This window comes from Cydia pomonella, chromosome 18, assembly GCF_033807575.1.
Source record: "Cydia pomonella isolate Wapato2018A chromosome 18, ilCydPomo1, whole genome shotgun sequence".
Classification (NCBI taxonomy): domain Eukaryota; kingdom Metazoa; phylum Arthropoda; class Insecta; order Lepidoptera; family Tortricidae; genus Cydia; species Cydia pomonella.
In genome coordinates this window covers 12510444-12527341 of record NC_084720.1, presented here as the reverse complement: position 1 = coordinate 12527341, position 16898 = coordinate 12510444, and the positions used below count along the sequence as shown (strand labels likewise).

The 16898-nt window shown below is 36.6% G+C and overlaps 1 protein-coding gene across 1 annotated transcript in view; it reads left to right on the top strand.

Moving 5' to 3' along the window:
• LOC133527521 (cell adhesion molecule Dscam2) overlaps positions 1-16898 on the top strand; it is a 232005-nt gene that overhangs the window by 152269 nt on the left and 62838 nt on the right. Inside the window, exons 5-7 of the mRNA XM_061864567.1 lie at positions 2455-2610; positions 11851-11979; positions 13629-13764. Coding sequence (XP_061720551.1) covers positions 2455-2610; positions 11851-11979; positions 13629-13764 — 421 coding nt within the window. The remainder of the gene's footprint in view (positions 1-2454; positions 2611-11850; positions 11980-13628; positions 13765-16898) is intronic.

Genomic DNA, 16898 nt, shown 5'->3' with positions numbered 1-16898 from the left:
CGTGTTTTGGTAATATGGAACACAGTCTTTATTTAAATTCATAGTAGACAGACAATAAAATATAAATCTATATCTATAAACCTTATAAAACAAAGTCCCCCGCCACGTTTGTCTGTCTGTATGTTCGCGATAAACTCAAAAACTACTGAATGGATTTTCGTGTGGTTTACACCTTTCAATAGACTGATTCTTGAGGAAGGTTTAAAAAAGTGTATAATTTGTTAAGGTCAACTATAAAGAACGTTGCTTCTTTGAGGTAACTTTATTCTAGATGTGTATACATACATAAATATATAATATAAATAATATAAAAAAAAACGTAATAACTTTTATCAAATGTGCAAGATCATCAAAACTTATTAAATAATAAGTTACCTAAACAAAACACCACTGCACATAGCTAATTTTAAGTAGTAACTATACCTACAAGTAGTACATATACAGTGTGTGTAAATCTAATACGGGCGATAAATTAAACCAGACATAGAACTCATTAGTGTAATCATTAATTAAGATGTTTTATTAAGTTACACTTAACTGTGACCCCATAATTATTTTTTTGTAAATTTTATCAGCAGCAATGTACTGTAAACATGGTTGCGTTACCTGAATATCGATACTACGCATTTACAAACTTACCTAATATCTGCAGGAACACCACATGTTAGTATTACACTGCGTTTAATATTTTATGGTTATTTTGGTAGACAGACTGCTACTAGGCATGTTAAAGATAATAAATATTATTTATTTATCATTTTTATCAACAGAAAACTGACTTCATCTACTTAATGTCATTTTAATCAGTCACGATAACAGTACCTGACGTGATGTTTCCTAATACTGAGCATATACATACTTTGATAGCACCTTTTCTGAAAATGCATTTCTTATTAATAGGAATACTAGAAAGATAATTATTATGATATCATTTATCATTTACCAGATGATGGGAAATAAGCCCGCCTGATAATTGTATTATTACTTAAATTGATTTCGAGAGTTAACTAAACAGTCTAAACACCACAAAGTTTGGTACATTGTTTCAAAACGTGACAAACTTTTTGGTAAACATAAATGGTTTTTATTTTATTTCAACTTTGATTTGATAATATCAGTCATTCAATACAGAAGTAATCGTAAGTTATAGGGACCGTGCGCGTTGGAGGGTCTGCCATATTGTGGCCTGAATCGGAACCATAAACATGCACATTTACACGTCACGTGTTTTCTTGTGCATAGTAGGTTCTGCCGTCTTGTGGGCTACATCGGAACAAAAAACATCACATTTACGCCTCGCGCCAAAAATCTGACGGCTCCTGTGCTGCCTCCTACAGTTCATGCACGCTCCCTATAAAAATGCCTCGTTTAACAACTTTCACTGCTCACGAATTAATGGGCATGATTTTATTTTACGGTGAAACATTACAAAATGGTAATCGAGCATTAGCACAGCGTGTACAGAGAGCGATCCCTGATCGAATTGTACCAAGAAACGTTGAGTAGGTGTAAACGCGATACAGCCAGTTCGCGAAGGTTTGCCCGTGACTGAAAGGGTGGAGGGAGCAGCTATTCGCGATGAAGTACCAGTTCCATATAAAGACCGAATCCTCCGCCATTTTGCACTTTACCCTGAATGTAGTAGTAGTAGTAGCAAGTAGTAGAGTAGTAGATTTGGACAGTTAATGACATTACATACGCGATATGAGCTTTTGAAAGTAACTGTCTACGAGCGTTTAACGCGAGTGTGTTTGCATTAAATTGCGGGCCGAATTATTTTGTCCTATACTATACTTCGTCCGTTAAGAGATTCGCCCGTATTAGATTTACACACTGTATTTACTATAAATTCATGGTTCTCAGGCGTGAATCATAAATATTCTTAATTCTTAAACCCAACCCACGCGTTCAACGATAACAGGCTTTCCGATCGTCGTTAGTATTTATCACTATTAAATAACCTTTGAAGCGGGCTTTTTAACATTTATTTGGCGGATCGAGGACTTCTAGGCCTATTTGTGACTTCGAATACGCCGCGCCGAACTTGATAATTGCCCTTCCGTTCAAGCTTGAACCCGTCCTCCTTTCACCTCCTTTTGGGGTTATTTCTGGCATAAAAGTAGGTACTCTAATGCCAATCCTATTTTTAAACTTAATTGTTTCTTTTCCTCAACTGCTTCCAAGTTTTACGACAAAAGCCTCGCACGCCACGAGGTTTGACTAAAGATGAATACGTCGAAGATTATAGTTATGACCACTCACCACACGTAGGAACCGAGAATCTATAAGAGAGCATATGTCCAGGAGTACCTTTATTTGAGCTAAACAGTTTCCTCCCAGACGCAACAAGAAATGAAGTCGATACACGAGCTGAAAACGCCGTGAGGAGTTTTTGGTTTTTAACATAAATTGTAGGTTTTAGGCTAATGGAAATAAGATATTGTTTGTTTCCAGTGCTAAGCACGCCGTGGGAAGTCCGCGTGCCAGACGAGTACGTGATGGCGGGCAACGCCGCCGTACTCCGGTGTATCGTCCCACCGCACTGCGCAGACCGAGTCAGCTCCACCGACTGGCTCGGCGAGGATGGAGTCAGTGTCTTCCAATACCTAGGTCAGTGTGTTTATTGCGGGTATGCGCGACACGAGTGATGGTAGGCAACGCCGCCGTGCTCCAGTGTAACGTCCCGCCACCAGTGTTGGCCGAACGTCAACGTGTTGCAATTAACCATTACAAATTGAACCGTAAACCGTAACGCATGGTTATAGTTACCGGTTCAATTTGTAATGGTAATGGTCAATTGCATTAAAGTTTCGGCCAACACTGCCCGCCACACTGCGTGGATCGAGTCAGCTCCACCGAATGACTCGACGAGGACGGAGTCAGTGTCTTCCAATACCTCGGTAAGTGTGTTCACCTGTTGGCAGGCAAGGCCGCCGTGCTCCGGTGTAACGTCCTGCCACACTGCGTGGCTCACCGAATAGCTCGGCGAGGACGGAATAATTGTCTTCCAATACATAGGTTAGTGTGTACACGGCGAATCTGCGCGACACGAGTGATGGCAGGCAACGCTACCGTGCTTCGGTGTAATGTCCCGCCACACTGCGTGGATAGAATCAGCTCCACCGACCGGCTCGCCGAGGACGGAGTCAGTGTCTTCCAACTTCTAATACATAGGTTAGTGTGTACACCGCGAATCTGAGCGACAAGTGTGATGACAGGCAACTCACGGATTTGAACCCCTACACCTTATCACTAAAGCCGAGTAAAAAATAAACATGTATTGCTTTGCAGAGATCCAGCATAATATTAGATATCACATTCCATGGAGAACAAGCTTATTATTCTTATTATGTAGAAATGTTTCTAAGAAATAACAATTTTACATTATGCCGTAAAAGCTGTGAATACCAAAAAAGTATTATTAAATCTGTTAGACAATTAGTACCGTCACGTAGGTATTTAATTTCACTTTGGCTGCGAGTCTGGTACAAAAAACATTCACCCACACAAGTTTGCTTTGTTGTTTCTAATTCCTTTACTGCTTTTATATAGCTTTGTCCGCATTCTTTTGTATTAAAATAAATTAGGAACGATAAAATTCTGTCCTTAGGTAATTAATTGACCTGGAAAGTAAGTAACGGTTGAAATAACGCTGAATACTTAGAAGATTAGAGAATCTCTTAGTTGATTAAACGTAATAGGTTTTGGCATTAAAATGTAATATGTTCACTTAATTTGTATTCAGATTCCTCCTGTTCCTTCATAATAAACTACTCCTGGCATTAGGACGTACCACACCGTGTCCGCTTATGACGTCCCTAAGATGTACTTAGTTCTAAAATTAGATGGAAAGTTGCTGCAAGCTTTTAGTTTGCATGATATACATATATTATGTAAAGTAACCACATCTAATGCCTTTTTCAAATTATTTTACCCTCTAATTAAACTGGTAAATGGAAGGAAAGCAGTGTTCGTAAATGTATCCAAAAATTCTCGAAAGAAAACTCTTGCTGAATTTTTCTCGTCAAAATACTTATCAAGTGAGAGACGACACACGCAATTACATTTTCATCACGTAAATATCTTATTTTCGGAAGAAAAATATGCGGGTCTAAAATGAAACTGTGGATATACGAGTAGGCTGACGTGTTAACTGGCGTAAACATTCGGGTACAAATTCAATATGAATATTAAAGTTGAAAAAGACTTGCAAGTGTGTAAGGTATGTAACTGCCAGCACTTGTTTATAGAAAGCTGAATATTTCGACTATATGGTCGCCATTTTTCTTGGGGTATGCAATCTACAGTCAGGTAGAGGAAGCGCAAATGGTAGACCTTATGCGTCCAGAAGAGCTTACAAATGTATCGAATGCTTACAAATGAGGACATTAGACTTTTAAAACTAACTAACGGTCCAATTCGAACTTTAAGATACGTCAAAAAATTCTTTAAGATACGATATGGATTACTGACGTATCTAATCCATATCTTATCTATGGGAAATGTTTCACGTATCCTAAAGTTTAAATCGGGCCGTAAATTGTTAATTCCGATCACCATTTTTTAAGGATGTTTATTTATTTAACGAGAGTTTTAGGCAAATTAATGATATCTAAATGATGTCATTTTCTTTTGTGTGTTTTCGCTCGTAATTGTCCGTTCATGTCAAAGTGACATGATCAAGGTATCATTTTCACGTCAAAATGTTAGTTTGAATTGGCCTCATTACGAATAGGTACAGTCAGCATCAAAAGTAGCAGATCAAACAACGTTTCAAAAGTATCTACCACTACCATTCTGTAATAGCTTAGCAAAAAGTGATGGTTCTATCTGTAGAACAATTAAAACTGCTAAAGATATACTTTTGAACGTAAATTTTAGAAATTTATCCATATTTGGAAAAGTTATCCGGAATATCAGATACTTTTGGCGCGTTGTTTCATCCACTACTATTGAGGCCGACTGTACCATAACTAAATTTTCAAATTGTGTGTGTAATGCGTTTAAGTAGCACCTATACTAATACGTTAATGGGACTGCATTGTTTTCAGGGAAATAATTATAGTACCAATGTTTATATTGTAGTATTATCGTCTTTGCTCCATGAAGCATAAACAAACGTAATTATGTACTTTTACTAAATCCTGTTTTGTATTAAGAAGAAAACTGTATAAGTGCTGCATAATTTGGCAGCAGATTAAATTATTTCTTATCGTGAAGTTTTATGGGTGACTGGGGAGGCTTTTAGGCGCAATTGACAATAAAGGCAGCGTATTATTTTACCTGAAGGAACAAAACCTTCTTATGAGGCATAATAAGTCTTAATAGGCCAGACAGCCTTATGCAAAGGCATTAAAAGTCCGCATTAATAAACCCCCATTCTGGGGTTGTTCATTGCGGACATTTTTTTTTAATAGTTTTTATTTTTATTGTACATTACAACTAGCTTATAAGATACACAAACTAACAAATGTGGGCCACTGAGTGTCTGAATAAAGAAATCATTTATTTATTATAATAAGTTTTTTGCAACAGTTTCATATTTGATACAAGCTTTTGTATCTAACTGTACTTTTCTTACCGCGGGCAATTAATACTCATCAAGACAATTCAAAAAACCCCAAACACAATTAGGTTGCGTTTTTTCATCTCAGAGTTCCTATGGCCACCACCTGTCTCCATCATCAGATCAGCTCGATGGTACCATAATATTGCATTGGGTGACAATACATGCAAATTTTCAGCTTAATTGTTAATCGGGAAGTGAGTCAAATTTAAAAAACTCTAAAAAATAACATACTAACAGGGCAAGTTAAATAAAAGCTTGTAAAAATACAACCAAGCACTTTATTACGATTGAAGAAACTTTTTTGACATATTATCGTAATATGTGTTCTTTGTACACAAAAAGGGGACTCAGTTATCAAAAAGGGAATGGAATTTACTAATTATATTACGAGTTGAAACAAACCAGGATAATCAATTTACTTGCTCCTGACATGTTGCTTGGTAACCCTGAATGGGGTTTTTAGAATCAAGCTCTGCTTAGACAGTTAGACAGCGATACTTTATTGAATTGTTTGTCTGTTCGAAGGAAACCCTCGATTTCCAACTCTCCCATAACGGAATAAGTTTCAGTTTCGAATAAAAGCCAATACCAGACTTCCGCCGGCGCGTCTGACAGGTCTCATTTGTTTACGCTCCTACTGGCTCACATTCCTTGCCTTTTCGCTCAAGGATTGCCTCTCGGATACTTTATTTACTGCACCTCCTACTTTTACTTGATTGGGTCCATTGTGAGTCCCGTGGTAGTGATAACTTTTCTTGAGGGCTACCTTTATTCTTTGCACTTGATTACTATTAAGGTTCGCCTTATACTTTTCAAGTAGAGCAATAAAGGATTTGGTGTAACAAAGTTTTTGCCAGACATTTGGCCCAAGAGGCCTCTCAAACCGCATTTGTTAAAATGAAAACCGTTAGAAATTTTCTTTTCTTTTCTTTTTTGATATTATATTATATAAAACGACACGTAATACACGAGATAAAGGGCAAAAGGCAGTGCATATCTTTTCTCGGCACATTTCGTCGTATTTTCGAACCCTTGTGTCCCTTGTACTTTCGGTTTGGATAATGCTAGAGAGCTAAAAAATTTAGGGTAGTGTAGTCAGTAGACTTATCTTAAACACCAAGTTTTATTAGGCTATCATCTTTATAGTTTATAGATACCTTAATTTTCACTATCCGAGGCATATGAAAATCGTGTCATAGAAAAGATAGACTACTTCCTGAAGTCTTAGAAGGCTGAAATTTGTCATGTAGAGACGGATCTGTATGCAAACACATCTTATCATCATCATCAGAAATCTGTAACTTTCACCCTGCAACTCCTTACAACGGGGAGGCCTAAAAATACCTACAAACCAGAAAACATTGGTTCCTGATGTCCTTAAATGTATTCGTTGATTCAATAGTACACATTTGTACTTTTGTACATTTTTATAACATTTGGTAAGGAGTAGAAAGCTGTACTTTACTATATACTACTCGTTTTGTGCCTTTAAATTTAGTTAAAATTTCGGATTAGGGTTCGTAATCCAGATCCAAAGTGTAAAGAAGATCTCTTGGATCCAAATTCCAAGATCCAATATCTAAGTTAGATAAAATTACAATTGACAAATTTTAATTCTATGGAAGGTAGAGGCAAGGAACAGAATCTCCATAGGCAAACTGTTGCAATAGTGTTCAGCTGTCAGCTATAAACATTAGTTTCAAATCTCTCCAGAGTAGCGCTAGAGTAGCTAAAAACCTAGGCGTTATTGACGGAGTGAAGTGCGCTGTCCATGATTAGATTTTTTTCTCAAGTATTCTAGGTATTGTAGCGCCACCTATTTACATTGATGTACGTAATAGGGGTAGATGAGGTACCAGGCGCTCGATCGTGAGCCACAAAATATAGGTTCCGGGACCTATATTGAATTAGTCGTACGGGTGACGCTGAAGTGTCAACATTGTCATCAAATTCGATAAAATATTGCCAAAGAATGCCGTGTTGCGCCTTTTTCCAGTGCTTCAATAGCTCCAAGCACAAAAACAAAGCTCACGGTATCACTTTTCATTCGTAAGTACCTACTGTTATAACATTTGAAAACATATTTTTTTCTAAATAAAATTAAAAATTTCCTTGTTATTGAGTGAGCGCGACAGTTAAATAATGCATTACCCATGTGAGTAACACGTTTATCCGAGTGTCAAGTAGGCCTGCCCACTTCATGCATTGTAGAGTCAGCAATTTTTTTTATAAATAATGCAACTTTTTAAATCATGTGCTCCTATTCCTTGAAACTATAGAATGTAACCGGTTTTTATTTTAATATACGAATAACCGGTTGTTAACCAAAAATTCAGTTTTTCTGATAGTATTGTTAAAACAGAGACACAGAGACAGAGAGGTATGGGCAATGTGAATGTCATCTCGCCTTGTGTGGTAGGGCACAGCACAGCAGATGTCATTCCAGATCTAGAGCAGAGCCCAACTGGGGAAGTACCTCCACCTTACAGAAAACCGCAGCCAAATAACACTTGACCCTACTCATAGTGTTGTGTTCCTGCCGGTGAGTAAGGTTGCCAGAGCTCAACGAGGGGGGTGGGGTTAGGGTCGGCAACGCGCATGTAACTCCTCTGGAGTTGCAGGTGTACATAGGCTACGGAGACTGCTTACCATCAGGCAGGCTGTATGCTTGTTTGCCACCGACGTAGAATAAAAAAAAAAAAAAAAAAAAAAAACAATATCTTGCATTAACTTGAAATCCAAATATCGGGAATAGTCCATCAAAAATTACTAAATAGTACTTGTACAACAATAGGAAAACTATGGACAACATTTTTAACGAGAGCTCGATTTACAATTTTAATATGCGAGTTATAGTGTAGTTTTAAGATGTATTTATGTATGTTGAAAACTGTGTAAAAATATTTAGAACAGATATTAGATCAATCAAATTTAACCTTTTATCATAAACAAAAGAAATAAATAATAATCATCTCTATTTGTCAAGTAAAATGTATGATGACTGGTCTGGCCTTGTGGGCAGTGACCCTGCCTATAAAGCCGATGGTCCCGTCCCGGGTTCAAAGTTCTAATGATGGAATCCATGAAGAATTGAGGGAACACTTAAAGTCATATAGGTACACATATAGTGATTTTTGTGGTTTTTGTTTACAAATTAAGCATTTTCATCCAAAAACTGGCAATTAGTGTAGTGGAACTGCTGATTATAAACAGAACGAAACTCCCTAACTACGTATTTACCGTTTGAGTATTTGTTTTAATTTGTCCTCTTTGTAGAGCAACTAAGGTGATGAAAATGAAAACGATGAAAATCAGAACGAATACTTTAAATTGAACATTCTAATGTAAGGGCACGCTGCCGTCTCAAATCGAGAAAAGTGGGACATTGCTAATTTCGCCTTCGATAGGGAATGATTAAAAAAAATATAACTTCAAAATCAGTATTAACGTTAAAAAAATGAAAACTATAATGTTTAGAGAAAAAACTTTCACTTATTTCTATTTTAAAACGAGCTGCAGCTGTGGAAATGCCTAGCGATTGAATTGTGAAAATTAAAAATGATGCTCGGTTTCGTTTTTGATACAATTTTTTTTTCTCCATACATTATAATTTTCCTTTTTATACCGCCCTCTCCGCATATTTTTTTTAATTGTATAGATAAACTATCGGTTTTACATATAAAATACATACAGTTTTACATATTTTATTTGTGTTAGCGAAAAAAAAAATGTTTTCCATAAAATAAATAAAGTTCCTATTTATTTTAATTACGTATATATTTTATAAATATTTGTTTCCTGACGCTACCTAATAAAGACCGCCGTTGAAGGCGCTTATTCCCATGACTTACAACTTGTCCAATATAAGTGAATCCGTATACGTATCGTAACTATGAATAAACAAGGTTCCCACTTTTATATTGGTTATCTTGAGTCGTGCGCTCGGTGAACGATTGGAATATATAAATACCAGGAATAACTACGAATTACCAGTGATTACATTATCTCTTGTCAAGCGTACTTGTCTTTTCCGAAAAACCATCAGAAGTGAAACCTCGAGATCCCTATCAACTGAGATCATATCGTTATACTGGTTTTCTCGAGGCGACACGTTAGTTGAACATAGTGAATAGTCGACCAGGGTTTCAGAAGTAAAAAACGAGGGTCAATTTCATGCTTTAAAAATATGATAGTCAATCATTTGATATTAATCTCAGTGTAACTCGCTCGCTCAGATATTTGCTTGAAGTGAGAGACGGTCTAAGATTAGGTAATATCAAATCATTGTATTTTTTAAAAATCGAAATGACTTAATATCACTTTAAGACGACAATGTAAGAAGTATGTACGTCTCGCCTACACATTTGTATAATGTTATTAGTTTTTCTCTGTTGCACCTCGAGGAATACGCAAAATATAGGGGTCTCGCTTGCGCAGCACTGTTAACTATATTTGGTTATCCCTGTTGCTCGTTGTGCACATGTACATTATAATGGTGTGTAGTATTTGCAAATGAGTGGGTGCTGGACCAGATTTTAGTTTTGTCAACTATTAACGTCACATATCTACCCCTTTTACTTACATCAATGCCTATTTATAGTTTTTTTGTCGGACACTTTTTAGTATATGGAGATTCTGTTCCTTGCCTCAACCTTCCATACTTAATTCTGATTTAAAAGTGACGGCTAGTCTATCTAACCACAAAGAAATAAGTAAGTATAGAATACTCACTCCATACATCAGTTTTCTTACCAAAACGCTTATTATTTTCGTAGTCGACATCTAGCGTCATGTAGCGAATTTATCAGCACCGCTACTTGACACTAGATGTCACGAGTGTCGTGAATGACGAAAAGTGTATTGTTCAACAATTCACAACTAATATTGCAAGCAGAAGTACGAGTATAATGACAAAGTAGTACGAGTAATATCATCATTAATATCAGATTTTTATGAAAATAATGACGTTTATAAAGTATGCCGGTGCAAAGTTAGCCCCGACGGACTCTAGTTAACCATGGATACTATGCATTGCATATTTTAGTAAGTAGTCTAATTTCCTTCGAACTCCTAATAAATTATATCAGGATGAAACCAAACCTCTTGAGTTTCGGTACGAACCTTAAGCTGACAGCTCTCCAGGGATGCTCCAACCTTCCAGACATCGTAGCTAAGATGTTTTCCACAGCAAATAAATTATTACAACCATCTCAAGCTTCAAATCTTGCAGTGGCAATGAATATTAAATCAGTAGATAAATTATTTTAAGACACATAGTTTCCTAGTGCCTTCGGGCTTCCAAATGATAAAGCAATTGGTTCAACAAGAAATTAAAGTTTATTTAAAACTCTAGTCTTTTTTACTTCAACTAAATTTAACTACTAATAACTATTTACCGCCCATACGTCTTTCTAATACTCTATCATAAGCAGTCTCCAGCCCGCGTAGCCAACGTACCAATCCTTAACGTTCCGTAGCGTAGCGTAGTCATCTATCTCTATCACTCTTCCATGTTAGTAGTGATTGTTGCGTGTCGTTCGCTACCGAGCATTAACGATTGGCATGTTGGCTACCCAGGAAGTTGTCCCATCCCTATCGTAAATACATCACAGATATAGTATAGGTATGCCGTCGTATAGGCACTAGAGTTGATGTCAGGCACACAACAACAAAACCATATAATGGTAGGGAGTTTTTGATTTTTTTTTCCGTACCAAGCAATTTCCGTAGCAAGTTAAACCGCCAACTGCAAGATGGACCAAAAAGTTTCTTAAGTTATTTTTTTTTTCAGTTTAATATGATGAAGTTAAATACTGTTTTTGTGTAAACATTCCCCTCAACTCTCTTGGCGATACCTATATACCTACTGATAAAAAAAATATACCTAGTGATATCAGCAGGTCTATTGTGAAACACAGGAACAAATATCCATGCTCATCACACAAATAAATGCCGTTACCAGGATTTGGTCCCGGGTTCAAATCCTGGTAACGGCATTTATTTGTGTGATGACTTGATGAGCATGGATATTTGTTCCTGAGTCATGGGTGTTTTCTATGTATTTAAGTATTTATAAATATTTATATATTATATATATATCGTTGTCTAAGTACCCTCAACACAAGCCTTATTGAGCTTACTGTGGGACTTAGTCAGTTTGTGTAATTATGTCCTATAATATTTATTTAGTTATTTAGTTCCAGCTGCCCACCAGTTGAAACTTAAACTTATTTCGCCTTTATCAAAGGGATTTGGTGATTTACATGTTGTTGTTTTCGCAGAGCCCCGGTACCAAAGGTTAGACGACGGCTCGCTGTACATAAGCGCGGTGCGCGCCGGCAGCCGGGACTCGTTCCGGTGCCGCGTCCGGGACCGGGTTACCGGGACCACATACACCAGTCAGTACTTCGGTAAGCACGCTACAAAGAAACGTCTTAACAATATATTACTCAGAAAAAATCCTGTTAAGAACGCGTTAGAAAATGTTTTTCACCCTTATTTTTTCACAGACTGCCAAGGCGCGGCCTCGTTATATTTTATATTCGGTTCCTTTTAATATATAGGAACGATATTAAATTACTTTTTCTCAAATTTGCAATGAAATGTTGACATGACTTACTTCAAATTAGGTCCGGAAATACTACATATCAGGTGTGATGAGCAGAGATCGGCGGGGGTGAGCTGTTTTTACGTCATTAATGTCATGTAGCTGTGTTTTGTATATGTTAATATGGATATGAAGTATCCATACATAAATATTAAAAGAAGACAAGACTGAAATGATTAAACTAAAATTTAAATTAATTACAAAACGAGAGCTAAGCTTTTTTTATTTATTGTACATTTAATTTCTGCTATTGTAATTAATAACTATAAGTTTTTCCATATTTTTAATTTGTATCGCCTTGAGTTTTATTTGTATATTGAAAAAGATCTTTCTACATCCACTGATGTGAGTCGAGTCAAATGGATATACAATAATAATCACCTCAAAAACAGCTCACCCCCGCCAATCTCTGGTGATGAGTGCATACCTAGGCATGTAAGGCAATCTTTTTTCTTTTTATTACACACTTTTATTTAGCTTCACCACGTATCTTCTTTGTATAATTCTACATATAGAACTCTTCGAAGGGAAAAAGTTTAGGCTCATTTGAAAGGTCTCCAGAAGTAGGTACTTGATAGACATACAAAAAATAGAAAGTGCAGTCGGCAATAAGTGTGTGTCAAAAATATTTTTGACGGTTACTTTTTAAACGTCAAATTATGGCACGTCTTGGCATTCAACTATAAAAAACTACAAACAAAACTCTGCTATTATGCTTTTCAGTGTTTTTTTTTATGTTTTTGTGTTTGTTTATTATTATTTCAGGTTTTAGGAGATACAGCCCTATAACGTTTTTATTTCAATCACGCAAAAATCTTTTTAGGGCTTGTATCTCCTAAACCGTGCGTTGTAGCGCAAAAATAATCAAATTGTCGCTCCCTTTTTGATAATCCGTAAAATTATATTTAAAAAAACCCTAAAAAAATAATAAAAAAAGGCGTAATAGCGTGCGTTGTAGCGCCAAAATAATTACATTTTTGTTCCCATTCAATACCCCACGCACTGAATAACCTATCACATTAGGACACGAAACAATCATCATCATCATCATCCTATGTTTATTATTATTTCATTGCAAGTTTTAGAAAAGCATTATACAAATCTCGGCGAGAAACGGGGTTGCCGGCCGCTTTTCCCTGTCCAACCTCGTTACGCTTGGCCGTCTATATCTACTTGGCCTGCAACCCTTCGTTTCCCGGCCTCTATAGTAATGTACTATTTCGCGCTTAGACGATAAAATCATTTGTGCTTCATAAATTAACCTGCCAGTAATCGATAAATGACACTATTTGATTACACGCAGTAATCAGTGTATTTAATTGCTTTCTTAAGTAATACATTTAAAACCCAGGAACGTTTTCGTTAGTATACTGCCCCTCTGAGTACCTACAAAAATAATCTACCTCTATGAAGATGGTAATGAAAATGAAAATATTATTCTTTTTTCAACAGGTCACGTCATAGTGACGGAACCGAAAGGCAGTGTGAGGCCTCGCGTAGGCCCCGAGCCGCGCAACCGGCGCGTGCAGGCCGGGCAGGACGTGCGACTGCCGTGCGCGGCACACGCCTGGCCGGTACCCACTTACAGGTAACCAACATAGAGTGCCATGTTCAATTGTTCATGCCGGGTAGCTAAATTAGTATTGATTGTGTTTTCTAAGCAAATTGCATCGTTGTCAACAAAATTGTTTATTATATTAGTACCGTACAATTAATATTTTTTTAGTGGAGAGTGCCAATACATTAGAAAAAATGGTGTTAAATATATTAGACAGTTTTTATTTCTAGCGTAGCTTAATTATTATAATTTTTTTGTTTTTATTTATTATTATTGTATCGCGGTCTGTGGAATCACAAACGGCTCCGACGGAAGATCATACAGTAAACTAAAATTCAAGTGTCAAGTTTAGCTTCCAAGATTAAGTTTTATAAAAGCTTTTAAAAACTTAAGCATCAGAAAAACACATGTACAAAGAAACAACTAGATATACATAATAAATAGTTTGTATTCAAAATACTATGGACGCCTTATAAAGAAATGTGTCGGAGAACTTTCCGGAGAATATTATTGGGAGTAATGAGAAATTGACTCTATTAAGTTTAAAATATTGCTTCGAGACCAGGTCGCTTCACTAATATCAATAAAACACACATACGAAATTTATTTGAACAAAAAAAGAAACATTATTCCAATAAATTAGTACGTTTTCTTCAATAAACGGACAAAGAAAGTGCCGAGAAAGTGCTCGAGAAAGTTCTCGCGAGAACATTCCCGAGAATATGTTCGGAACTGTAGAGAAAGTCACCTTTATAATATAGTATTGCATTTGAATGTTGCAAACAAAGTCTATCAATTACTTATATAATGATAAACGAATACTAAAATTTGAACGTTTTGTAAATTATCATCCAAGAGAACATTCTCGAGAAAGTGCGGAAATTTCCAAGAGAAGAAATTTCCGAGAGCGAGAATGTTCTCGCTGACACAACTCTAAGCGAGACGGATATATTCACATTATGAATGTTTGCCATAAATCAAAGTCAAATAGTGAGCCAGTCCCACTTAAAAGAAAATTACTAGCTATGCATATCATATTTTTTCCATTTCTATCTTAATATTATAAATTTAATCCTTTACCTTTCTCGGTTATTTCCTCTCTGAAACCATAAACATTGCCGAAGTTCCGACTGACCTGGAAACCTTTACATATTCGTAGGTATTATTTGGCTATATACCAAATAGATCGGCAAGCACTTCACCCGAGCTTTAAATCTACGCTCAAAGCCAGTGAATATTGCAAAGTACGGGAATCACAATTAACGTATTCTAAGAGCGCTTTGGCTGTTCAACTAAATTGTTTTATCTTTAGGCTCAATTCCTTAAACTGTTCGCGCCAAAAAAATCCACCACCCTACTAAATCAGTATAGGTGACACGCTACAACCGACCTTTTATTTACGACACACCGCTAAAACTATCATAAAAATCGTTTTTATATACTACCCGCCGCAACAAAGCTTTTGATCCATGTTCTTGTCCATGAAAAGATTTCCGCTTACGATAAATCTCCTAGTTTACATTCAAGCAGCGTTTTCTAGTTTAAAACGATTCTGATTCAAACGTAGGTTACTAAAGTATCAATAATGGATGTGGTTTGCAATATTACAATAGTCATATTCTACTGCATTCTCCAACTAAAAGCCTCGCTTCTGCACTAAGCATACAAATAGCTGAAACGTGTGACATTTTACCGCGTCGCCATTGCACTGCAAAAGTCGCAAAGCTATTTGCACCCGACGACACCTTAGTACGTAGGTAAGTGTTCATGAGAGTAGATTTATATAGTCTATCTTAAAAGTCTATCTGTTGCAGCAGCAATTAAAAAATGCCACGAAAGATCAAGTCACTCTTTTAAAATATATTAGCTATCTATCTAGCCTGAAACTAAAACTTAACTTTGTGTTAGTTAGGAAAAGCAATTAGTTTGAGTTACTCATTAACGTCGAAGGTGAAAATATGCGGGGATTATGTTACTATCATTGGTCTTTTCTTATATTATGTGTCCGTTCTCTATATAACGTGAACTCGCCAACAAGTCTTTCGTTTAAAAGGTTTCAGAAATAAAATTGTTTCTGTGAGAAATCGAGCGGAATACACCTACCCATATCCACTTAGAGGGGGTGCGCCTTACGCTTTTCATTTTGGCAAAGATTAAATGTAGCGCCTGCCTTAACGAGATCAAGCCCAACCTACGCAGAATCGCTCTAATGATATTTTCTGGCTAGCGATCTATTTTAGATTACCACCAATAATTTTACAATAGTCCATGTAAACTTCGTTGAAGGTTGTGTTGCGTAGAAAATTATTATATTATACCTAACTATGAAACTATGAAACCTTTCTTGCTACCCAGACAATGAAAGGGAGGTGGCCTGAAAGATTTCAATTTAAATTTACCCTTTAGCGTCGTGCGTGATAAAGTACGGGGTGCTTTATTTCGTCGCGAATCCGTTTTGATCCCACGCTGAGATTTCACCGCAATTTTATAATCCTGAGCTACGTGATTCGTTTTAACTGCCAAGGAGCAATTTGCCTCGCAACCCGCCAAATTGCATTATACCCTCGTAAATGTATTTACGTGTACCTACGTGGCACTTGCCACCAAATCCCGGGTAATTTAAATAGATTTTCATAATTAAATCATTCAACACCTAATTAAAACGAGTGTGTCATGCACGAAACAAATTATTCCTTCATTGTTTCCATTTAATGAGTTAACAGGAAAGAGTCATTAACGGGTATTTTACCGAGAAAAGGTTTGATTGTGTGAGTAAATAAGTTAACTAATTACTTCCATTTTCGTTACGTTTCTTGTCACGTTCTACGAATCTCTGTAGCTCGATATATTGTAATTTCATTCTAATTGTGATCAGCTACTACCTCGAGGGCACCATGTGTTGGTTTCCCTATTTGGTTTCATGTAAGAGCAGTGATTTCAAAATATACCCTTAGTAATAGAAATTTCCACACTAAGTGAACTGTCTTCGTTGCTCTTAACCCTAATTTAAGTACGTTTACTATTTGAAAACCAATTGTCGATTCTCGGATCTCTTTTTTTTCTCATGACCTCATTTTTTAGGGTTCCGTAGTCAACTAGGAACCCTTATAGTTTCGCCATGTCCGTCTGTCTGTCTGTCTGTCTGTCTGTCTGTCCGCGGCTTT